Raw genomic sequence first — 26,469 nt, 5'->3', positions numbered from 1 at the left:
AATAGGCATTTTTTGTCAGGCAATTCTGATATTCTGTCTAGAAATGATAATATTGTTTGACTTATTGAAAAGAATTCCTTTTTTTAAATATCGTTTCACAATTTGGCAAATCTTTATATACATTATTTTGTTACTGTTCCTTTGCATATTAGAAGTACTAAAGAAGCTTGTAAATATTCTTTACCTCTTAAGATTCCTTTTTAATAGGTAATGGTTTAAAAAGAGTATTTATATGCTGATAATGTTGTTTTTAGGATACAACTGTTATTACTGAGAAATCTTCAAGATTTGTTAAGCAAGTTTTATTGGGGAAAATCAGTTAAATCAACTTGTATCTAAGCTGATAAATTTTTTTGAGAGTATAAATATATTGTATAAATAAATTGTATCCTTAATTCAACTTAAACTTTTGTTGCTGTTGTTATTACAATTTAGATGTCAGTTTAAATCAGGGTGTATTGTGTCTAATGGTCTCTTTCTCCTAAATCAAATGATGTCTAGCAGTCTTGCCTTGACAGAATATTAGGTTTTAGACACACCTCTGCCCCTTTGATGTGGTTTAAAACGAGGTCCTTTGGATCTACTTGACTTTCTCACTGTTGAGAGTGAGCATTTTGCTTGGAGCTTATTGTCTGAAGGAGGTAGTAAAGTAGAGGGGCTTAAAAATCAGATAATAGCAGCTGTTCATTGTGGGGAAAACCGATTTGTTAATTCATCACTAACATACAGGTACAGTAATAAATACAGACTTTTTTCATAACTGCCGAAGACTTTAAAGATAATTTCTGTATGTTTTTCATCGCTGAATCTTCTGTCCATAACATACATCATGTCCAGTCTAGATTCTGTGGTGCTTATTTGTTAGATTCTTAGAGTTTTATAACCAAATTACTTCCTTCCTTGGCATCTTAATTTATCCCAGTTTGAACTCAGTAGATTTGTGTCGTTACCATCTTTCATGAATATTTGCCTGCTTCATTTTGTCAGCTGAAATTGGTTTATCCATATTCCCTGAGGGCACTGTGCTCAGAGGTACTTTAAACACCAGGAAAAATATGAGCCATCTTTCACTCGAATAGTGTGTAAAACATTATTATGTGAAAACAGTACATTAAGAAGCAAATTTTATATGAATTTGAGATAAAACATAAGATTTCAAAGATATTTTTTGCTTACATCAAGCTCCTCAAAACTGTGCCCCTAAATCCCTAATGATATTGTGATGCTCAACTTTACAGAGCACTGCAATATGCTGTAATTTCTTTCCTTTTTTTAACAGCCTTGTTACATTGGCTGCTGCTTCTTTAGAATTAATTCCTGATGCATTTTTAATAAAACCAAGTTTTTTATGCATCTTACCCAACATTTTTTACTTTTAACATTTATTTCCAGATAGTATAATAATGATCATCATTGTAATGCAGTCCTTTGTTTTTGTCTTAGTAACGAAGCTTTTGAGAGTATTTCTCTGATATCATTTGATAATACACTATGAATTTGGTGTGGCTGTAACATTGTAGTTCACAGTTAACTTGGGAATTCCTCATCGTTATCGTACAGTGATGAACATTATGAGCAATATTTGAGATTAAGAAATACATGTATTCCTGTTTTTAAGAAATTTCTCTTTAGAGGCTAGTATATTATGTAGAATATTTTTTATTTATAAGTTGATTACTGTGGTATTTGAGCACTGTATATTTTTGTTGTTTGTGTAACTAATATTTATATAGATCTTAGAAAGAAAAACAATTTTCATTTGACTTTTCATTTTAAAGGAGATTCAGCGATTGCAGGAGGACACAGATAAAGCCAATAAACATTCATCTGTGCTTGAAAGAGACAATCAAAGAATGGAAGTACAAATAAAAGATCTTTCACAACAGGTTAGAATTTTTTGTTTCTTTTCCTGTATTTTTTCCCTGAACTGACTGCCTAGTAGTGTTTGAATCTGTTTGCAGGTATGTAAGGTAGAACTAGCACATATGAAATTCTCATCAACTAAGAAACCACTCTAGCAGAATTGCAGCCTAGTCATTGTTTTCCCGTAGCTGCTCCCCCTTTTCTTTTCCTTACGTGTTTGATAAATTTTCAAATTGAAGGTACTGGTTGTAGTAAATGAAGTAATTCAAAGGTAAATAAAAGTTTTCTTCCCCCTGCCCAAGTCCCAGAGTTAACAGAATGGTGTTATTCTTTCACCAATGGTGTATTCTTTCACGTCTTCTTATACGTACAGATACACAAGAGCATATGTAAACATATGTAAACATTCTTTGTTTTTACTAAAATAAAATCATGCATTTTGTATATGCATCTATAAATGCATTACCTTACCACTTTTTTTTTTAACTGAACAGGTTTGGAAATGTAGGTCTGTTTTGTTCATATATTTTACCCTAATTTTTGTGTGTGGGTATATACACGTACACACAAACATAGATAAAAATTTCACATGAATGAAATTAACATCTATTTTCCATGCTCCCCTTCTGCCCCACCACATAACACATATAAAAGCATGCGAGTGCAAGTATACACACACACACACACACACACACACACACACACACACACACAAAATGAGTATATATTTCTGTGTGTTTTATTTGGTCTTTGTTTTAGAAAAATGGAACCATGCTTCTGGAATCTGTTTTTTAAAAAAATAGTAGTTTTCATTATGTACGTCCATAGAAATGAAAAATAAATTTTTTCATGAAGATTTTCTTTATTTAGGCCTTAATATCTAAAATGTTAAGCTTGATGTTTTGTTTTTCAAGATAATTTAATACTAAATTGACAGTGTTCATAAAGTAACATTGTCATTTGAAAATTTTTACTTTTCTTCTAAACATTTCCAGAATCAAAGCTAATACTATTTGATAACATATTAAAACCCTTTTTTAGATTAGAGTGCTTCTAATGGAACTTGAAGAAGCGAGGGGTAACCATGTAATCCGTGATGAGGAAGTAAGCTCTGCTGATATAAGTAGTTCATCTGAAGTAATATCACAGCACCTAGTATCTTACAGAAACATTGAAGAGCTTCAACAGCAAAATCAACGTCTCCTGGTGGCCCTTCGGGAACTTGGGGAAACCAGAGAAAGAGAAGAACAAGAAACAACTTCATCCAAGTAAGCAATAGACTACTTTGGTTTATTCAGCAAACATTTATTGAAACCTTTTGTGTGCCCCTAGCAGTGCTGGATATTGGGAATATAGTGATTTAGGAGAAAAAAAAAACAGCTGAGCAACAATACCCAAAAAAACAAAAATTCTACTCTCAGGGACCTCAGTTTGTGGATGAGACTGATAATAGATAAAATAGATAATAAAATCAATAGTTCAGTGTGATTAGTGCTGTAATAGATGAGCCTATCCATGGGAGCGTAGGGTATGAGACCCAGCCTAGATTTTAGGGAACAGGCCAGGCTTCATGGAGAAGATATTTAAGGAATTACAGTAAAGAATTTTTGGGGAAAAAATGGTTTTGGTACTAGAGGAGGAAGAATGGCTATGAAGGTAAGAAGACTGGAGTTTGGACTCAGTGGAATTGGTTTAATTTTTGCAAACAAATTTTTCAGATGACGTTGGTGAGTGTCTGTGTCCTATATGGTGGTGGTTTTAAAAGTGATTCTTAAAATAGCAGCAGAAAAAAGAAAGGATAAGAGAGATGAAAATACTGTGCTTAATGATAGGTGATAAAATGCTTAGTCAATTTGCAATAGAAATTATGACTGCCTCTCAATCTCAGTCCTGTGAAATAGACTGATTTCTTTTCCTGCAGAATAACTGAGCTTCAGCTCAAACTTGAGAGCGCCCTCGCTGAACTGGAACAACTCCGTGAATCACGGCGACATCAAATGCAGCTTGTTGATTCCATAGTTCGTCAGCGTGATATGTACCGTATTTTGTTGTCACAGACAACAGGAGTTACCATTCCTTTACAAGGTAGGTTTTTATACGTATCTTAAAAGTTTCCAAGTATTTTGGGGAAATATTTCTGAAATGTATATTAGAGAATGGATTTTGCAATATAACTAGTATCTACTTTAACAGTGCTAACTTCAAATTTGACTACCATATATGAGTGATCATAGCACGTCATCAATTCTAAAATATATTAGGTAAGAAAAATGCTGATCATTGTTGAAAAATATGCATCTGAGAGGCAATGAATTACAGTGTTTATTCTGGTTATGTTTTGACATTTAATCTGCAAAAATTACCTTTTTTAACCAGAAGTCATAAATAACTTTAATAAGTTGTTTAGTAGGTTCTTTGTCTCATAATTTCTATAATCTTATGATTTCATTTAAATGAGTCAGCTTGTTTTTTGGTAATGACGTATTTTGTGAAGAAATGTTACATCATTCTTTTTACGTTTCTGAAGCTTCAAGCTTAGATGATAGTTCTCTTGTGTCAACTCAAAAACGTTCAAGTACATCACAGACTGTTGCCACTCCTACTCCAGTACCTGTAATTGAGTCAGCAGAGGCTATAGAAGCCAAGGCTGCCCTTAAACAGGTAAAGACCCCACCTTTACAGCTTTATCTTGGGTCAGGTTTTTTGAGAACATGGACTATCATCTTCTAATAATTTCTCCAATATTTAGTTGCAGGAAATTTTTGAGAACTACAAAAAAGAAAAGGCAGATAATGAAAAAATGCAGAATGAGCAGCTTGAGAAACTTCAGGAGCAAGTCACAGATTTGCGATCACAAAATACCAAAATTTCTACCCAGCTAGATTTTGCTTCTAAACGGTAAATTTTCTTTTCAAAAATTAAGTCTAAATGGTATACTTAGTTTTCAGTTGAATCAAATTCAAGTGTTAATTTGCAATAGTGTTACTTTTTTTTGGTGGATTCTGATCCAGGATGAGATGTACAGGGGTTCATTTTTTACTTTTGGTTAATGATTATCCTGGATATTGCTAAGGAGTCCAGGTAGTTATTTAGTTAAGTTGAAGTAGTTCATGTAAGGAATGTTGCTATTTTTCCTTCCTGAGATTAAAGAAGATACTGTTTCCATAGGAGTTAATTATTTTAAGTAAGGAGATAAGAGAACTATGAGCAAATTCAGCCTTTTCTAGTCTAGGTAGAAGAGAAGCAGGCTCTAGCGAGTTAATTTTGGGAAAATTCACTTTCTTGGTCACTTAACAAAGGAATAATGGTAAATTTCATTCCATAGTTATTACCAGAGCCATTGAATACTTGTTAGTTTATTAAGTTAGGAAAAAACTTATTTCTTTGTTTACTACATGGTCAAACTGTTTTTGTAAGTATATAACAAGCAGTTGTTTCTGTACATTCCAACAGTTTGATATCCCAGTAAAAGCACCTTTTTTTTTCCTATGTTGATAGCTCTAGCCAGCCATTTTCTAAGCTTTCAAGCACATAAGAGAATAACATGAAAAATTTGAGAGAAAAAAAGGACTGGCAAAAATCCATCACTAACCATGAGTGAATATCTTAAATTGCATACTGTATTGTGATGGGTGTCTCGTGTATCAACATTATATGGCATTATTTTGAATATGATTAGAATACTTGTAAATGAGTAAGATTAAAAAGTTAATTCAGCATGAAATACTGTGCTTAATTAGAATTTGAATTTGACTGCTAAATGTGGAATTTAGAAAAAAGAATGGAGATTTTTACATTATTACACAAGCCACTGTTTTCATATTATTAATCATGTAAAATTAAGTTCTTGTGAAAATCAAGGAACTAAGCTGGGATATAGTACTTCAGTTGCTTATGGAATTTTTTTTTTCATATAAGTTATGAAATGCTACAAGATAATGTTGAAGGATATCGTCGAGAAATAACATCCCTACACGAGAGAAATCAGAAACTCACTGCAGCAACTCAAAAGCAGGAACAGATCATCAACACAATGACACAAGATTTGAGAGGAGCTAATGAAAAGCTAGCTGTTGCAGAAGTGAGACCAATTTCCGGCATCTCACTTGCGTTATAAGTTGCATTTGACACTTGTTTTTTAATTATTACTTTGCTTTTACTGGTTGGTGTAATGTAGGTATTTGAGGTTTGTGAATTACATGTCCTTATCAAATAGTTTCCAGGCATCCACTTGTGCATCAGATTAGTTGGGTGATTGTTTCTAATAAAACTAGAGAGGGAAAGAAGTTTGTTTGTCTAGACTAAGATTGTCTTACAGATTTTCCATTTCAAAATAAATTTGTAAGTCACTGTTGCTCTAGTTGCAACAAAGGCAGTGGGTGAATATTTTATCCATTCTTATTTCTAATAAAGGACAGTATAAAAATTTCATTAGCATTGAATTATATTTCTGAATTTCAATGAATAAAATATAATTGATGAAATGAATGATGAACATAAATGTCAATCAGAAATTGACAGTACTTTCAACTAACTTCTAAATTCTTTGAAGGTAAATTTTCATACAATGCTTTACTTTTTATAAAATTGTCTCTCACAGCTTTTTAATCATTACTTATGAACTAGGTACAGTTGTCCCCCATTTGGCCTATCGAGAAACAGACGCAGAAGCTAAGTAATTTGCCTGTTTTGGGGCCATGATGAGAGATGGGTTGGTGGGGACTTAAAACCTAGCTTTTCTAATTCTGTTGGCTATATTCTTTCATTTTTGTCTTGTACCCACTCCTTTGTGGAGACTAGACAGCAGCACTTTTTCAAACTGGTGGAGTAAGTTTTATGATTGATAGTTTTTGACTCATCCTGAAAATATGAATATTTGAGGATATTGATTTTCAGTGAACCCTCCTATATCCCATGAAACTCAGAGTCTTTATGGGGAAAAAAAGTTTAAATAGATCAGTCAGCACTTTCAAACAGATACTTAGAAACCAAGCTTAGATTCTAAACTTGCGTAATTTAATAGTATGCAGTATGACTATAGCACAATTTTTCAGTTTTGCCTCTTACACTCTGGCATTTTAGATTTTTTTATTTGTTTTAAAGTCTGATTTGTTAGAGCAAAGATAGTGTAAGTATTTGTGGTAATTGCAAGATATTTTCCTTTGATCTATTAGTATTTCCAATATTTGCTTCATATTTCAATACATGAAACTAAGAGTTGTATTTCCTTATATAGTGAAGAGATATAGTCTCTACTGTTAGTTTCTAACATTAAGAAATATGTAGTAATGAAGAATCATTTTAATTTTATAACTGTTATTACATTTGACACATTGCTTTTCAATATTTTTTCTTTAACTTGTATTTGCCTCAAGGTAAGAGCAGAAAATTTGAAAAAGGAAAAGGAAATGCTTAAATTGTCAGAAGTTCGTCTTTCTCAGCAAAGAGAATCTTTGTTGGCTGAACAAAGAGGGCAAAACTTGCTGCTAACTAATCTGCAAACAATTCAGGTAACCAAATGAAAAAGGACATGTAGAAAAATTAAGTTATATTTGAACAATTTTGACATTGTATTTTCTCAGGTTTCTTAATGAGAATATTCATGTCATTTTCGTCATGCATTATGATCACTGAATTTGAAGTTTATTAAGACGTCAATATTCTAAATAAAACATTTAAAGAAAACTGACTGAAGCCATGCAGTTGGCAGTTTTAATCTTCAGGTCTATATTTAGAGTCCTGTACAGTTTAATTGTGTACAGGATTAAATCTTTGGTTTATAGTCTTTAAAACTTCAAGAAATCTGAATGTCCATTGGTAATATGGTTTTTATTTTCCCTAGTAAATAGATGTTTTAGTATGGAAAATGTCAAAATACCTTCTTGGTAAATGTTTTAGATATTAACCTCTTCATGTAGAAATGAGTTGTATTCCCATAATTTTCTATTGCCTTTGGGTTTTCTTTTTGGTGGGGGGGTTTACTTTTTTCTTAAGTATAACAAAAATCTTTTTTTACCTTAGGGAATATTGGAACGATCTGAAACAGAAACCAAACAAAGGCTTAGTAGCCAGATAGAAAAACTGGAACATGAGATATCCCATCTAAAGAAGAAGTTGGAAAATGAGGTGGAACAAAGGCATACACTTACTAGAAATCTAGATGTGAGTCTGTGTTCTGAATTTCTATAGAATGTTTATGTTTAAAAATTAAGCTGGTGTGTAGGTAAACTGTCATCTCATGTTGAAGCATAGTTTTGAAGAGATCTCTTACAGACTCTTAAGTTTTTCTTGCCTTTTTGTATGCTTAGTAATTTTTGATTGGGTTTTATCCTATTGGGTGCTGGATATTTCTGTATTTCTATAAATCTTGAGCTTTGTTCTGGAATGCCGTAAAGTTCATTGAAAATAGTTTGATTCTATTGAATATATTTTGTACGATTTATTAGGCAGGCCCAAAGCAGTGCTCAGTTTAGAACTAATTATTCACTGCTACCAAGCCAGTATCTTCCTGACTACTAGTCCCAGTGCCCAGTGAATTAAGAGCTTTTGCAGTCAGGCTGCTGGAAACAGGCATTATTTATTCCTAATAACTCTCTCTGAGCACCAGAGAGTCTTCATTCAGTCTCTTTGGGAGATTCTTTACCCTGTCTAGGGTAATTTCATAGGCATGCACTGATCACAATTTTGCTGAATATTCAAGAGGGATCCTGTGCAAATCACAGTACTCTGTGCAGCTCTCTTCTCTCTGATAGTCTGTCTTATGAATTCAAACTAGCCTTCTTCTACTCTCAGTTCTATGTTCTCAATTCAGGAATCCTGTGGGCCTCATTTCCCTTTCCCTATGCCTTAGCCTGCACACTCTTAAATCAATAAGCTGGGAAATTGTAGGGTTCACCTCTTTTGTTTCCTGACTCAGGTATCACAGTTGTTCTAATGTGTTTTGTCTGGGATTTTTTGGTTGGTGTTTGTTTTTTTGATTTTGGTTGTTTCAGATGGGGAGGTAAATCTCATCTCTGTTACCCTGTTTTAGCCAGAGTGTTAAAGTTCTGTAAAAAGATAACTTGAACCTCTAGTTACTTAAGAACTTAAAGGTAAGTGTTTGTAGGGTTAATGTATTTTTTCTTACAGGTTCAACTTTTAGATACAAAGAGACAGCTGGATACTGAGACTAATCTTCATCTTAACACAAAAGAACTGTTAAAAAATGCTCAAAAGGAAATTGCTACATTGAAACAGCACCTCAGTAATGTGGAAGTCCAGCTTGCTTCTCAGTCCTCACAGAGAACTGGTAAAGGTAAATAATTAAGTAGGCTGATAAAAAGTACCTCTTTAGGTTTATAACATATCCTGTAGATAAATAGCCTATTCTTTGTGGATACTAGCAAAAGATTTAAAAAACAAAAAACCTTTATTGTTCCTATAGTAAAGCTCAGTTTTCCACTTAAATTAATAAATTTGCAGACTTGGAAGACTCAGAATAGTTGTACATATGGCAGCTGACCAAGATATGCTCTTAGTTTTCCAATTATTGAAACCATTTTACTGATACTTTAAGAATGTTTCTCTTGTGGAGGGTTAATATTTGAATTTTTAACTCTCCCTTTCGAGATGAGGTTATTTGTTGAATTTGTAATGATATGGCTCACTTACAGAAATAATTGATTAGCTTGGTCTCTTTTAGAGCAACATTTCTAATCTTTGCTCATTGATAGCCGCAGGTAAAAGATTTGTCTCATTAGGTTTTGCTTCTCTTTGTCAATACATTATTTCAAATGCAAATCCATTGTGTCCAGATTTTCTACATGGTTTTATTTCTTAATAGAAGAGAAATTTAAAACATAAGTATATACGTGTATATATGATATATATAGTATATATATATATAATTATCCAGTACTTCTTTCTTGTTATCATATGGTATGAAAACATTCTTTCTAATCTGCAATTTCTTCCTTTTCCATGAATTTTAGAATGAAAATTGCACTAAATGATTAAGGTGTAGTGTTTTGGAATAAACAACGTTTAAATAAATTAAGAATGGTAATTTCTGCAAGTAACTGTCTCAGTTTAGTGGAAATATTTTGTATTCTCTTTTTAAGTATCTTTTTTTAAAAAAAATATTTGTAACAGCAAAGTTCTTTTGAAGAAATAACATACTGACAGTAACCTGTTTTTATTTTGGTATTCAGTATGGGTTGAAATATACTTTTTAGGTAGTTAACTACTTATTTCAGCCTTAATCCTAACTTCACAGTCAGGATTGATAACAGTCATCTCTAATATCTTTTAAAATGTTCATTTTAAGAAAGCTGTTAAACCTTTTAGGTCAGCCTAACATCAAAGAAGATATGGATGACCTTCTGAGTCAGCTAAGGCAGGCAGAAGAGCAGGTGAATGACTTGAAGGAAAGACTCAAAACAAGCACTAGTAATGTGGAACAGTATCGTGCAATGGTTACTAGTTTGGAAGAGTCCCTCAACAAGGAAAAACAGGTATATACAATTTTGAAATCGGTTTGCGTGCACTTATTAACTTTTTTTTTTAAGTTAGGTTGTTGCTATGTGTAAGGCACTGTGTAAAAGTATGGATTTGACTGACATCATTGCACTTACCTCTTAAGAGTGCTTGAGTCTAATAAGCCAAATAAAACAAACAAAAAGATCACACAAAATTTGTGAAACATGAAAAGTGTATTGCTGTAGAAAAGGTATAGATGAAATGTTGATGTGAGTGGGAGGTAGGTGAGATTATTTGTCTTTTGAGTATGCATAACTTCACAGGAGAGAAGGCATTTGTGTCCAGCCTTGAAAGAAAGCATCATTTGGATAGTTAAAGGTAGGAAGTTATTCCACGTAGAAGGCACCATCAGCCAAGATAAAAAGGCTAGTTAGTGTGTTGCATTTATGAAGTGAAATAGTGAGGAATATAATTATAAATGTAGTTAGGAGCCAAATGTGAAAGGTTTTCAAGTCATACTAAATTATACGTTGTAAGATTATTGAGGCATTGATTTTTTTCCAACATGTCATAACCAGAATTTGCTTTAACTAGAAAGATTAACGTAATAGATTGGAGGGTACGAAGTTTGTTTTGGAGGCTATAGCAATAGACTAGGGCCACAGTTTTAAAAGATCCTTTCGTGGCTGGCATCATGGAAATCAAAATATGTGGGGAGAAAAACCCCTTTCAGTGGTAGAATGGACAGATTTGGCAAGTGGATATGAAGAATGAGGGGAAAATGAAAATTGGAAATTTCACTTCAAAAGAGAAAAATGACCAGTAAACAGGTAGAGAGGTAAATTATGCATAGTTTTAAGTGATGTTTTTGAACTCTTGAATCCGCATTTGATGGATTTTTAAAAAAAAAATACGAGGCAAACATTAATTTTAGTATTTTTTAAATTTAGTTTAGATTTAGGGAAAGTAGCTGTATAATTTTAAATATGTATATTCTTTGTATCTTATTGTTTGGTTGATGGCGAAGGTGACAGAAGAAGTACATAAGAATATTGAAGTTCGCTTAAAAGAGTCAGCTGAGTTTCAGACACAGCTGGAAAAGAAGTTAATGGAAGTAGAGAAGGAAAAACAGGAACTTCAGGATGACAAGAGAAGAGCCATAGAGAGCATGGAACAACAGGTAAATTAAGTTATTACCATATCAATCACTTTTTCTGTGGTAAGAATTTAAATTCTTTTAACTAGCTCATCAGCTACTATTCAGTTCATCTCAACAGATATTGAATGAACACATACCCAACAATTTTAGTTTTAAGTTTTACTCTGTACATGTTTCCTTTTGGATATTTAAGACTACTTCATGGTACTAGATGTCAGTGCTGCTTTTTAGAAGCCTCTGCCTAAAAATTGACTTTTGCAGATAGTAATATGGGGTCAACATAGACCTGCAAAATTTGTCCAGTAGATTATATCAGGTTATGACTATTTTAAATTTAGTAAGAAGTCTTTAGGCTACTTGTATTTTGAAAAATCTATCTTCAGTATTTTTAAAGTAAGTTTGCAATTAACTCTGGTTTTAATCTTGTTCTTCTGATTTAGTTATCTGAGTTAAAGAAAACACTCAATAGTGTTCAGAATGAAGTACAAGAAGCTCTTCAGAGAGCTGGCACAGCTTTGAGTAATGAGCAGCAAGCCAGACGGGACTGTCAGGAACAAGTAAGTGTCACTCTTAGAGCCAGTTATTGAGAAGTGAGCTTTGATCTTAGGGAACAGTTCTTGGAGTATATTAATGCATTTTGGGGATTGGTGAATCTTACAGAAATACAGGTTTATTTCCACTCTTGTGGAACTTGGAATAACATCAGTTGAAAAGTATAGATGAAGGCTAAAAGTAAACACAGGTTTCCCCTGCTGTCCAAAAGTAGAAAGTTCCTATGAAGCCGTGTGTAAACTGCAGTGTCATGAAGTGAAGAAACAATTATCTTAGGACACATCTTGCTAATGGAAGCACAAAATAAATTGAGATAAAGCATAGATGCTCACAGACACAGTTCAAAGCTCTGACAGCTTGATATTGAGATTCTCAGTGTAGTTCTCAGGGAGGGAGCTTGGCGGTGCCTCTCTTGCTACTTGGGGTGCGCACAGCCTCTATAATGGCTCCTGCAAAACAAACGCTGAACACTTTTCTCCTTTTTTTGTAAAAGCAAAAATGCTCTTTGGATTTCTTTTGGTTAGCAAAAACAGACGCTAATGTAGGTTTTTCATAAAAGCAAAGTGGCATAAAGCAAACTTTCAAAAAGTAGGAGATACCTGTAGAGCAATATCCATTAACAAAACAAAGTTGATAAATGGGAAAAATAGGAGTAGTAGATTACATGTGTACTTGCTTTCACTTGCAAACATTCTTTCACTATTGTAGTCCTTCACTAATTCTGGTTGTAAAGCTGTACTACAGACACGATAGAGATACTTTTCTCAACAAAACAATTTTAATACCTTTTTAATGCATTACTGAGCTTACACAGATTTCTATACACCGTTTATAAGCTTTAAAAGTACAAAACCACATTATTTAAGTATACATACAGCATGCACACACACATATATGTGATACTGCTTTTTATGATTTTTTACGAACAAGAAATGGTAAAACAATTCAGGAAAATGGGGATTATTGAAATGGTAGAATGGGAAGGAAAGACATGTAAGGATATTGGAAACATTCTCATTTTTATGTTTGGTGGTATATTAATAGCCATTCGTTGGGTTACTATTCTTTATTGCTTACATATTGCTTATATACATAACATGTATATGTATCAGGATTACTTTAAAAATGGAATACAGGGGAAAGTGCTTCAAATTGAAGGTAAATTAGACAAAAATGAATTGTCTTTGGCTTATTGCCAAACAGCATAATATTGGAAATTAGAATCAAAGAATTTATCCATTTTTCAGTACTCAAATAGATTATTTTCATTTACCTTCATTCACTTTGTGTATATATATGTATTTTATGTAACTCAGTTATATTTAGTCTTTTTTTCATAAAGGCTGGTCCGAGTTACTATATCATCTTCTTAAGTTTCATTTTGAGCAGATGTTTAGTATTTCATTAAATAGATAGTGTGATTTTTTTCAATTTTTTAACATCTTTATTGGAATATAATTGCTTTACAATGGTGTGTTAGTTTCTGCTTTATAACAAAGTGAATCAGTTATACATATACATATGTCCCCATATCTCTTCCCTCTTGCGTCTCCCTCCCTCCCACCCTCCCTATCCCACCCCTCTAGGTGGTCACAAAGCACCGAGCTGATCTCCCTGTGCTGTGCGGCTGCTTCCCACTACAGTGTGATTTTTAATCATTCTCCTATTTTGGTACATTTAGAGATTGTCTTCACTTTTATTATTTTAAATAATACAATGTGCATCTTTTCAAAGACTAGCTTTATGGGTTTTTAATCATCTATGTCGATGGGGAAATAATTCCTTTCAGGCTAAAATAGCTGTGGAAGCTCAGAATAAGTATGAGAGAGAATTGATGCTACATGCTGCTGATGTTGAAGCTCTACAAGCTGCCAAAGAACAGGTTTCCAAAATGGTGTCAGTGCGTCAGCACTTGGAAGAAACAACCCAGAAAGCAGAATCACAGTTGTTGGAGTGTAAAGCATCTTGGGAGGAAAGAGAGAGAATGTTAAAGGTATTATTGTACATCATAATCATATTGTACATCAGAATGTTTAGAGAATTGAAAGTTTTTTTTAATGTACATTGGGAAATCTGCTATTATGATAGACTCTTGGATTATAGGATGAAGTTTCCAAGAGTGTGTCTCGCTGTGAAGATCTAGAAAAACAAAACAGATTACTTCATGATCAGATTGAAAAATTAAGTGACAAAGTCGTCGCCTCTATGAAGGAAGGTGTACAAGGTCCATTGAATGTATCTCTCAGTGAAGAAGGAAAATCTCAAGAACAAATTTTAGAAATTCTCAGGTAAATCCAATATATTCTTAATGCTTTTTACTTCTGTGGTTAACAACAATTATGAAGTGACACTATAAATGTATAAATTAGACAAGTGGGAGTTACACGATATTTAGGCATAAAGCTCATTTTGTCTCTTATTAGTCAACAAACCCACTATCACCCAATTAGTGATCACTTTTGACATTTAGACATATGCCAATTTAAATAAATTAGTTCAAGTTGAATCTGATAGTAAGAACTTGAGTGGGTTCTTCAGAAAATTAATTGCCTTTTGGATTATTTTAAAGATAGAAGCCACTGTCTGTAATAAAATATATCCCCCATTATTTTTTAATGAAAGCATTGTGTAAAAATAGTTTTTAAAGTGAATGATTTTTGTCATCTTAAAAATTATCCAAGTTTTGAAATGTTATGTTGTTGGTATTTTTCTATTCAAATAAAATACATATTCTTGTAGATTTATACGACGAGAAAAAGAAATTGCTGAAACTAGGTTTGAAGTGGCTCAGGTTGAGGGTCTGCGCTATCGACAAAGGGTTGAACTTTTAGAAAGAGAGCTGCAGGAACTGCAGGATAGTCTAAATGCTGAAAGGGAGAAAGTTCAGGTATGTATCCTAAGCTTTAAGAAAGCACTTGTTAAATCAAGAGATGAGCTCATTTCAGTTTCTAATAACATAAAATTTAGTTTGAAATAAGCACTCTTTTTAAACGTGTAAATTCATTAAACATTAGTAAACACTGGCACAATACAGTGGTGAGAGACTAATGGTAACCAGACTGACTGGTTTCAAATTCTAGCTTCACACCATGAGATGTGTGCCTTGGATACATTGTTTAACTTCCTTGCTCTTAAACTTCCTTGTCTGTAATATTGGGGTGATAATAATAGTGAGGATTGAGTTAGTGCACATGAAGCGTTTAGAATCATGTCTGGTACACAGTGAGTGCTTAATAAATTTCAATTATCTTAATTTATTACTGTAGTTTTCATTATAGATTGATAGTCATTTTAGAAAAAAAGGTAGGTTGAAACTGCTACAGAATATTCCTTTCTCATCAGAGGTGCAAAATGTAGTCAAAACAATTGACCAAAGGAGAAAAAAAGATGCTTAGTGAATATGTGATCACAACATAAGCTTATTAACTCCTAGTCCACACTACCACCCAAAGGCTTACTATTGCATAACAGCTCTACATCTGGAAGGAAGGAAATTAAGACCTTGAATCATTTATCTTCTTTTAACTGATAGTTGGAATGCCTGCTAGAGATAAACCGTTGAAACAGGGGAAAGTGAATAAGAACAATTAGATTTATGGGATTTACATTTTCAGACAGAAATTTAAAATTCCAGAGTTATATCCTATTGAGAAAACAACCCAAATTCAAACATTTCTCATTACGGAAATAATAAACAGACCCTGTAATTCAGTGGAGTTAACACTTGGAGGAAAAGACCAGAATCGGGGTTTCTAACAAAGACTGTATATTCTCTCAGTCTCTTCTGCTTTCTCTGCTTCCTTTGGGCTGCAGAAAGGCAAATAATACTAGTAGAAAATGCCCAGCTCAACAAACTCTTACATATAGTCAGAGGAGAGTCAAGAAGTAACATACTTTAACATAGTTTTATATCAAAACTAATAGAATGTCTACCAGAGATGAACAGTGTAGCATGGCAGTCATGAACCATAGATTTTAAAATGGTGAAGGAATAAAGTAACATGTGCAAAAGATGGATAATTATACTCAATGAGAACAGAAGAAAAGGTCTTCACAAATGAACAAATATTCAGTAAAATTTCTCAGAACCAAAGTGATGAAATAACTGAGTGAAATAAAAAAGAGTTTCTGAAAAAGGGGGAAAAAACTGAGGATCAAAATAACATTGTTTTAGAACTATTTTAATTCAGTGTAGCAAGAAAAAGAATAGATACAGAAAGATCTGGATTGATGTTCTTACCTAATGTAAAAACTATTTGTCAGCAGGATTTGTAGTATCTTTTTACTTTCATCTTTTAATTTCTAGTATTTGTTTAAACTCTGTAATTAGCATGAATTACAGAAAAACATGTAAGACTTCTAAGAATTTGTTTTAAAAGTTGACATTTAAAACCTTTTTACTTTTGTAGGAAAGACTAGAACTGGTAGGAAAAGGTAGGTCTTAATCTATTATATGTTGCTATATACATGTTTGAAATCTTTAGGTAACTGCAAAAACAATGGCCCAGCATGAGGAACTGATGAAGAAAACCGAAACAATGAATGTAGTTATGGAGACCAATAAGATGCTGAGGGAAGAAAAGGAAAGGCTAGAACAGGATCTACAACAGATGCAAGCCAAGGTTTGTAACTTACTAATGAAGAGAAGAGGCACGTTATTTTTAATAGTATTTTAAATAAACTCTCACATCAGATATTAAAAAAATACTGGAACTATTTTCAGGTGAGGAAACTGGAGTTAGATATTTTACCCTTACAAGAAGCAAATGCTGAGCTGAGTGAGAAAAGCGGTATGTTGCAAGCAGAGAAGAAGTTATTAGAAGAGGATGTCAAACGTTGGAAAGCACGTAACCAGGTAAGTGCAGTTAAACCCATTCCAAAATATGGAAACGTTGATTTAAAATAATAGGGTAAAACTTAAGGGGATAAAAATGTTTGATGAGCTAGTGGAAAGTATTATGCGTTTATCAGTAAAAGTCTAACGTGTAACCTCTACATACGTGACAGGCATTAAACTTATAACTCAGTTCTTAAAGTTTTGGTTATGTTTTGAATTTTTTTAAAAACAGCTAATTTATTTACTTGGATTCCAAATTTAGCCTTTTGCTTTATCTTTAAAATGCTTTGTTATGTGATAAATGGATTTATGTAGTTTCCTGAATCACTTTAAGAAGACTTGTTCACTGACTGCTACCTTTTTAGGAGGGACAAAACCATATAGCATAGTATGGTTAGAAACGCCCGCTCTAATAAATGAATTTAGTAAAGTAGCAGGATACAAAATTAATGCACAGAAATATCTTGCATTCCTATACACTAATGATGAAAACTCTGAAACAGAAATTAAGGAAACACTCCTATATAACACTGCAACAAAAAGACTAAAATACCTAGGAATAAACCTACCTAAGGAGACAAAAGATCTGTATGCAGAAAACTATAAGACACCGATGAACAAAATTAAAGATGATGCATATGGAGAGATATACCATGTTCTTAGACAGGAAGAATCAACATTGTGAAAATGACAGTACTACCCAAAGCAATCTACAGATTCAATGCAATCCCTATCAAACTACCAATGGCATTTTTCACAGAACTAGAACAAAAAATTTCACAATTTGTTTGGAGACACAAAAGACCCCGAATAGCCAAAGAAATCTTGAGAAAGAAAAACGGAGCTGGAGCAATCAGGCTCTGTGACTTCAGACTATACTACAAAACTACAGTAATCAAGACAGTGTAGTACTGGCACAAAAACAGAAGTATAGATCAATGGAACAGGATAGAAAGCCCAGAGATAAAACCATGCACATATGGTCACCTTATTTTTGATAAAGGAGGCAAGAATATACAATGGAGAAAAGACAGCCTCTTTAATAAGTAGTGCTGGGAAAACTGGACAGCTACATGTAAAAGAATGAAATTAGAACACTCCCTAACACCATACACAAAAATAAACTCAAAATGGATTAAAGACCTAAATATAAGGCCAGACACTATGAAACTCTTAGAGAAAAATATAGGAAGAACAGTCTATGACATAAATCACAGCAAGATCCTTTTTGACCCACCTCCTAGAGAAATGGAAATAAAAACAAAAATAAACAAATGGGACCTAATGAAACTTCAAAGCTTTTGCACAGCAAAGGAAACCATAAACAAGACAAAAAGACAACCCTCAGAATGGAAAAAAATATTTGTAAATGAAGCAACTGACAAAGGATTAATCTCCAAAATATACAAGCAGCTCAATTATCAAAAAATAACAACCTAATCCAAAAATGGGCAGAAGACCTAAATAGACATTTCTCCAAAGAAGATATACTGATTGCCAACAAACACATGAAAGGATGCTCAACATCTCTAATCATTAGAGAAATGCAAATCAAAACTACAGTGAGGTATCACCTCACACCAGTCAGAATGGCCATCATCAAAAAACCTACAAACAATAAGTGCTGGAGAGGGTGTGGAGAAAAGGGAACCCTCTTGCACTGTTGGTGGGAATGTAAATTGATACAGCCACTATGGAAAACAGCATGGAGATTCCTTAAAAAACTAAAAATAGAACTACCATACGACCCAGCAATCCCACTACTGGGCATATACACTGAGAAAACCATGATTCAAAAAGAGTCATGTACCACAATGTTCATTGCAGCTCTGTTTACAATAGCCAGGACATGGAAGCAACCTAAGTGTCCATCGACAGATGAATGGATAAAGATGTGGCACATATATACAATAGAATATTACTCAGCCATATAAAGACACGAAATTGGGGTATTTGTAGTGAGGCAGATGGACCTAGAGTCTGTCACACAGAGTGAAGTAAGTCGGAAAGAGAAAAACAAATGCCGTATGCTAACACATATAAATGGTTCTGAAGAACCTAAGGGCAGGACAGAAATAAAGACGCAGACATAGAGAATGGACTTGAGGAAACAAGAAGGGGGAAGAGTAAGCTGGGACGAAGTGAGAGAGTGGCTTTGACATATATACACTACTAAATGCAAAATCAATATCTAGTGGGAAGCAGCTGCATAGCACAGGGAGATCAGCTTGGTGCTTTGTGATCACCTAGAGGGGTGGGATAGGGAAGGTGGGAGACGCAAGAGGGAGGAGATATGGGGATGTATGTGTATGTATAGCTGATTCACTTTGTTTTAAAGCAGAAACTAACACACCATTGTAAAGCAATTATACTTCAATAAAGATGTTAAAAAGAAATGCTAGCTCTATATTCAAACAAAAGGTTGGGAATTGGCCTTACCACATACTAGTTACGTGATTTGTGAAAATGAGGACATTAATCTTTCTGAGCCAATTTTCCTTATTTGTGAAAATGAGGACATAATACCCCTCTTCATGTTACAAAAATTAAACAATAAATGATGCAGTTCACACAGCACCTAGCACCTGGAAAATGCTCTAGAGAACCACTCATATCTGAAGAGGACTATAGAATTTTAGAGTGCATTTATTCTTTTTTTTTAATCAAACAAGCAATCTGAAAAATCAAGAAAGGAGGATAATCTGCCCAAATCTAGATACATTCCTGTTAAATTATGCCTTCTTTCCTAGTTAATGGAATCAATTATTTAGGATTATCTTCATATTTTTGTTTGGATTGTAATACATTATGACATTTTTTCCCTTGTATATGTCACTTTAATGAAATTAGGTATTTAATATTAATATTAAAAGCTTGTAGATTCTTTGGATCCCTTTTTTGGCTCCATTGTAACGATTCTGAAATGTTCCTTTGCAGCTATGAAAAATAATAGTGAATGACATTTATTTTATTTTCCCCTTCCATTTTGGCTAAACATCTTAGCTAAACAAAGGAACTAAATCTTTGATCTTATTTTCTTGTAGTTTGGTGCTTGATCACTATGTATGCAAGTAGCAAATTTGTAAACACAAATACTCTGATATTTTGTTATAGCACATTAGTTTCATAAAACCTATAAAACCATATTATGCATTTTTGCTGTTGTAGCATCTAGTGAGTCAACAGAAAGATCCAGATACAGAAGAATATCGGAAGCTCCTTTCTGAAAAGGAAGTTCATGCTAAGCGTATTCAACAATTGACTGAAGAAACTGGAAGACTTAAAGCTGAAATTGCAAGGTATATGGAAGAAACCTTAAGTTGTATACAATTCTTGAAATCTTAAAGAAGTTTGTTTCTATTCTTTATGTGACCCCCTAAGTGCTTCCTGATTTTATAAAGAATGGAAAGTGCTAGAGCCCTTACATGTGGCTTTCCCTTTATTACTTTATAGAGCAAAGCAAGCAGTAATTTAGTTTTATGCCTTCATATATGCATTATTTCTCAATATTTTATTACTTTTTAAAAAACTACATAGTTGGTATGAATCTAAAGCAAACTTTTTAAAATAGTCAAAATGACTTGCAAGTAGATTTATCTTTTATTTTTTGGGTTAACATATATTCATGAATCTATTTTGAAAGTTTTTAATAAAGTTTTTAAATGAACTTATAGTGAAATATTGCCTTTTAAAGATAAATGTAATATTAAAATTAATGTTTCTGGTTTACCTCTTTTAAGCTTCAATGTCCTTTGTCCCTGTCATAGCCCCTATTTATGTGAGACTTGATAAGCTTACAAATTTTTGTCATATTTATTCTCTTATTTTTTTCATAACAGTAGTCTGGCATTTTAAATAGGAGAGATATTACTTAATTTTAAAGTTGAGGAAGCTAAGATTCAGAAAGGTACCCAAGCTCATAAGGTTAGTAGTAGTTAAACCCATGTTCTTAATTCAGGTCATCTGATTTCAAGTTCTTTTCATGATAACAGTACAGGGGTTGGCAGACTATAATCCACAGGTCTTTTTTTGTACAGCTGGAAGCTAAGAATGATTTTTACATTTTTTAAGTGTTGTAAAAAAGGAGGAAGAGGAACATGTAACAAACATTGTATGTGGCCTATAAAGCCTAATATACTTACTCAGCACACAGTAGAGTGGAAAGAGTATAGATTTTGCTATCAGACAGATGTGGATTAAACTCTGTATACCAACGCAGAGTAAAAGTGTGCATGTTACTTGACCATTTGTAGCTCAGTTTTTCTCATCCCTAAAATGGGCATGTATGACATATAATAAGTAAATCAGATCTTTCTAAAGGACCACAGGTTCATAAGTTAAGGAATTATCTTTTGAAGTGTGTATGGTTTTCTTAGAATTTTCTAAATAAAAAACAGACTAAAGCAACACAATAAAAATGTAACTTAAAGGATTTAAAATTTGGGAAGTTCCAAATATTTAGTCTTTCTCCTTTACCCCATTTTTTTTGCTTAGATCAAATGCATCTTTGACTAACAACCAGAACTTAATCCAGAGTCTAAAGGAAGATTTAAATAAAGTAAGAACTGAAAAGGAAAGCATCCAGAAGGACTTAGATGCCAAAATAATTGATATTCAAGAAAAAGTTAAAACTATTACTCAAGTCAAGAAAATTGGGCGTAGGTACAAGACTCAATATGAAGAACTTAAAGCACAACAAGATAAGGTATTTTGAACTGGTTTTTTTTATAATATATTCTTCATATATATATCATCATTATTTGATATACACAGTTTTGATATACACAGTTTACACAGTTTTATGTATATATTTGGATATATGGGTGGATATATATTTGGATACATATATAAATATTTGGATAACTTAAAAAACCTTATTCACAATTTTTAATTATTGGTTTTTAGATTCTAAGCAAGGGTAAGCTTATATGTGATATCTTTATTTGGTTTAAGATTTGCTCTTGGGGCTTCCCTGGTGGCATAGTGGTTGGGAGTCCGCCTGCCAATGCAGGGGACACGGGTTCGAGCCCTGGTCCGGGAAGATCCCACATGCTGCAGAGCAGCTGGGCCCGTGCGCCGCAACTACTGAGCCTGTGCTCAAGGACCCGTGCTCTGCAACAAGAGAGGCCACCGCGATGAGAGGCCCGCGCACCGCAACAAAGAGTAGCCCCCGCTCACTGCAAGGAAGCCTGCACACAGCAGCGAAGAACCAACACAGCCAAAAATTAATTAATTAATTAAATTTAAAAAAAAAAAAGATTTGCTCTTTAGTATGTCCCAAAATGAACTATAAATTCATATAGAGATAGTAGTAAATGCTAGATATTTTAATTCAGTTTCCCAATTTCAAATATTGCTCCTTTTCAAAACTATGTTCTTGTAACTCATTGCTGACTGAAATTGTGTATATCAAAAAATACTTGTTCTTGGGCTACCCTGGTGGTGCAGTGGTTGAGAGTCCACCTGCCAACGCAGGGGACTCGGGTTCATGCCCCGGTCCGGGAGGATCCCACATGCCGCGGAGCGGCTGGGCCTGTGAGCCGTGGCTGCTGAGCCTGCGCTTCCGGAGCCTGTGCTCCGCAACGGGAGAGGCCACAACAGTGAGAGGCCCGCGTATCGCAAAAAAAAAAAAAAAAAAAAAACTAGTTCTTTTTAATTGATCAGGTTGTATTACAGTTTTAAATAAGTAGTCTGTGTTAACCACCTACCAAAAAGATTTTTTAAATCCTTGTTTTACTTTGGATCTGAATTTTGTTTTTAATTCCCAGTGGTAAAGAACTTGTATATTGACTTTATTGTGTATTTAGCACATTAGACGAAAAAACATATAAAGAAAAAATTTCAAAATTCTTACCTCTCAGTTAACCATTGTTAGCACTTTAGTATGCTTTCGTTTACATATGAGTGATTTGTTTTTCCAAATAATTCTGTGTTAAATAATGCATCAGCATTTTGATTAGCTGGTTAATACCTAGTTGTATGAAAAGCCCTAACCTGTTTAATAGCTTACTTTTGGACATTAAAGTTGTTCCATAGAAGATTTATTTATGAATACCCTTAAAAATAAATTTCTTTACATACTTATGATTATTTTCTTAGATGAATTTGCAGAATTGTTGACTAATGTGCAAGTCTATTATTACTCTTTGTCATCTTAGGTCATGGAGACCTCAGCTCAGTCTTCTGGAGACCATCAGGAACAGCATGTCTCAGTCCAGGAAATGCAGGAGCTCAAAGAAACCCTTAACCAAGCTGAAACAAAGTCAAAATCACTCGAGAGTCAGGTGGAGAATCTGCAGAAGGTATGAGCAGAAGAGTAGTGGAAGGTGTTGAAGGAATTGTTCTCTTGTTAAAAAGCTAAAGAAATACAATGGAATTTTACTCAGTCATAAAAAGGAATTTTTGGAAAAAAAAATGTGTTAAACACTGATACTTTCTCTTATATGGAAAGGTATATATTTTATCCTTTTACTTTGAATGACTTATATATGTAAATAATACCTAATCATCTTTAAGTGTTCACTTACTTGGTTTGACCACCATTTTATATTTATACTTCCATTTAATCTAAATAAGCAAATTAATAAGTTTTACATTTGAAGTCTGTAGGGCATACAGTTATATTGATTTCGTTGAATTACATGGTGCATACTTTATCTTCCTTTAAAAGACATTATCTGAAAAAGAGATGGAAGCAAGAAATCTCCAGGAACAGACTGTGCAGCTTCAATCTGAGCTTTCACGACTTCGTCAGGACCTTCAAGATAGAACCACACAGGAGGAACAGCTGCGACAGCAGATAACTGAGAAGGAAGAAAAAACAAGAAAGGCTATTGTAGCAGCAAAATCAAAAATTGCACATTTAGCTGGTAAGTTTCTGTATACTTTAAGATTTGAACTTGATAGTGAAAAGTTGGTTACTTGATTCAGGCTAAAAATTAAATAGAAAAGAAAAGTAAATACTATAAAGTGACTTCTGTGTATGTGCATGTGTGGTTTAGGTATTTAGGTTTATTTAATTAGACAAATTACAGCAATTTTAATTTTCAAGTGATGAGGATGTCAGTAATTTATTTATGAAATCTTTCTTAATTGTTAACTGGTAGTAGATAGTAGATAGGGAGTACAGCCATCCTTCTGCTTTACTGTGTAACTATTACTACCTTTTGATGGTGATCCTTTGGGTCCACAGTATACTGTCCAGAAGCCTTCTGTAAATTCCTAGGCAGCATCAGATCTTACCAGCCAAATGAGTTTTCTGTGCCTCACTTCACTGAGGGCCCCTTTAGCCCTTCAGGGAGAATATCATGTCAAATTTATGAGGAGCCCAGTGCTACAATGCTCAGGGCCTTACTGCACCTTGCTTACCAGTCTGCTAGTAGGTAAATAAAGTGCCAAATCAGTTGAGTTTTATCATGTGCAGCTTTCTAAATGATCTCTAAGATAGTGCCCCTGGCAACTTATTTCATAAAAGAAGTTTCTTAATTATTCTTGAGTATATGGCGTAGGTTATATGAAATGAAAATTTTATAATTCCTAATATATTAAAATATTAAAGGCCATATGAAAGGGCTCCTGCTGACTAGTTTATGGTAGATCCTTTGTCTTTTTGAGATCTTAGGAAAAGTAAAATGTTTTATTTTGGAGTATATTTTATATTGGGGTAATAAAGCAAATACAGATAGGTTTAGAACTTTACTTATTGAGATGTGTATCAGAATTATTGTGGATGTTAAAGTTCAGGAATAGAATCTGATACGACTTTTGAGTACTCATTACGCACATAAATGCATTTAAATTATTTCCAGTGTTTGATTTTGATATTAATAGAATCATGTGGTTACTTCTTTAGGTGTAAAAGATCAGCTAACTAAAGAAAATGAGGAGCTTAAACAAAGGAATGGAGCCTTAGATCAGCAGAAAGATGAACTGGATGTTCGTATGACTGCTCTTAAGTCCCAGTATGAAGGTCGAATTAGTCGCTTGGAAAGAGAACTCAGGGAGCATCAAGAGAGACACCTTGAGCAGAGAGATGAGCCTCAAGAACCTACTAATAAGGTAATTAGCTAATTCGGTTTAAGTGACAAATCATTTTTGCCCTGTGCATTTTACTTGAAGATGTCTGGTGATTTAGGAGCCTTTGTCAGACTGAATTTTGACTAAACCAGGTATACAGAGAGAATTAACAAGTAAAATAATTTGATGGCGTTGTTTAGTGGACTCTTGTGGGATAGGCACAGTAATCCATAGTTTTCTTTTTACAGGTCCCAGAACAGCAGAGACAGATCACGTTGAAAACAGCTCCAACTTCTGGTGAAAGAGGAATGTGAGTTTTGTTCTTTGACAGTCTGTTTGCAGTCTGTTCCCTGTTTTTCTTTTAAAATACGGGAAGGATCTAGTGATCTTTGGGGAGAAAAAATAAAAATATGTAACTAAAGAGCCATTTATCCTTTGCAAAACTGCATCATGTAGTTGTTGAGATTTTTTTTTTCCAGAAGTCTTGTTTTCAGTATACTTTCAGTCCTATCAGATAGGTAGAGCTTTGTGACAGAGAAAGTGTCTTTCATCTTTTAGTTTGTGATTGACTTCTAAAATAGGCTACTAATGTTCCCTGTGATGTTATATGATACAAGGATAAAAGACTGAGCACAGTTGAATACTTTCTACATTGTCAGGATGCACCACTGCAGAACATTTCCTGCAGTTTTTAATGCTTAAGTTCAAAACCTCTTCAATAAGAGTTTTGTAATATTTAGTGAACAAAAAATGTAGAACTATACTGAACTGTCTCTTTAATTTTTTTTCTAATCTGCCAAAGGTCTACCCAAAGCAGTGTTAGGAAAACAGAGTTAATAAGGTCTGAATGCATATTAAGGTCATAATTATTAGACACTCACTTCAAGAAGCATATGTGCTTTGCTTTTGATAGAGTATATGTATTTTATAAGGAATATTTTTAGTAATTTTTTATGATTTATTATTCTTGCATTTTCCCCTCTGTAAGTGCCAGCACATCAGACCCTCCAACAGCCAATATCAAGCCAACTCCTGTTGTGTCTACTCCAAGTAAAGTGACAGCTGCAGCTATGGCTGGGAATAAGTCAACACCCAGGGCTAGTATCCGCCCGATGGTTACACCTGCAACTGTTACAAATCCTACTACTACCCCAACAGCTACAGTGATGCCCACTACACAGGTGGAATCACAAGAAGGTAAGTAAAATAATAACAGGTCTGATTGAACTGTTTACTTAGATTTATTACAAGAAGATGACAGTAACTTCAAGGATAAATGAGGCTTCCACTAAAGCTAAAGTCAGACATCATGTAAAAGTGGGCATTTAATATTTTCAGGTGTATGCCTCCTGGGATACTTGTTAATGTAGCATATTTCCTCCCTCCCTTCCTTTTTGCCTTTTGTGTTTTGAAGCTAAAGAAGGAGAGAAATACACCCCTATAAGTATATGGCATGCTTTTCCAGGACCAAATTTTTTACCTCTATTAGCTAAGAAGGATGATATGAAATCCACTTTAGAAAACCATATTAAATCACTGGTTCAACCCAAACATCAACTTCTTCCCTGATAAACTGTCTGACCTT

At 33.7% G+C, this 26,469-nt stretch overlaps 1 protein-coding gene across 1 annotated transcript in view; it reads left to right on the top strand.

Moving 5' to 3' along the window:
• TPR (translocated promoter region, nuclear basket protein) overlaps positions 1-26,469 on the top strand; it is a 64,088-nt gene that overhangs the window by 17,584 nt on the left and 20,035 nt on the right. The window contains exons 13-36 of the mRNA XM_065886159.1: positions 1,779-1,886; positions 2,905-3,131; positions 3,785-3,948; positions 4,391-4,524; positions 4,613-4,761; positions 5,782-5,944; positions 7,239-7,373; positions 7,885-8,025; positions 8,992-9,157; positions 10,189-10,355; positions 11,348-11,500; positions 11,920-12,036; positions 13,821-14,024; positions 14,135-14,319; positions 14,771-14,918; positions 16,516-16,653; positions 16,755-16,886; positions 20,037-20,167; positions 21,363-21,573; positions 23,027-23,170; positions 23,539-23,737; positions 24,721-24,926; positions 25,133-25,194; positions 25,873-26,081. Of these exons, the coding sequence (XP_065742231.1) occupies positions 1,779-1,886; positions 2,905-3,131; positions 3,785-3,948; positions 4,391-4,524; positions 4,613-4,761; positions 5,782-5,944; positions 7,239-7,373; positions 7,885-8,025; positions 8,992-9,157; positions 10,189-10,355; positions 11,348-11,500; positions 11,920-12,036; positions 13,821-14,024; positions 14,135-14,319; positions 14,771-14,918; positions 16,516-16,653; positions 16,755-16,886; positions 20,037-20,167; positions 21,363-21,573; positions 23,027-23,170; positions 23,539-23,737; positions 24,721-24,926; positions 25,133-25,194; positions 25,873-26,081 (3,793 nt within the window). The remainder of the gene's footprint in view (positions 1-1,778; positions 1,887-2,904; positions 3,132-3,784; positions 3,949-4,390; positions 4,525-4,612; positions 4,762-5,781; positions 5,945-7,238; positions 7,374-7,884; positions 8,026-8,991; positions 9,158-10,188; positions 10,356-11,347; positions 11,501-11,919; positions 12,037-13,820; positions 14,025-14,134; positions 14,320-14,770; positions 14,919-16,515; positions 16,654-16,754; positions 16,887-20,036; positions 20,168-21,362; positions 21,574-23,026; positions 23,171-23,538; positions 23,738-24,720; positions 24,927-25,132; positions 25,195-25,872; positions 26,082-26,469) is intronic.

This window comes from Phocoena phocoena, chromosome 1, assembly GCF_963924675.1.
Source record: "Phocoena phocoena chromosome 1, mPhoPho1.1, whole genome shotgun sequence".
Taxonomy (NCBI): domain Eukaryota; kingdom Metazoa; phylum Chordata; class Mammalia; order Artiodactyla; family Phocoenidae; genus Phocoena; species Phocoena phocoena.
The sequence above is the reverse complement of the archived record's forward strand: the minus strand, read 5'-3'. Positions and strand labels throughout refer to the sequence as shown.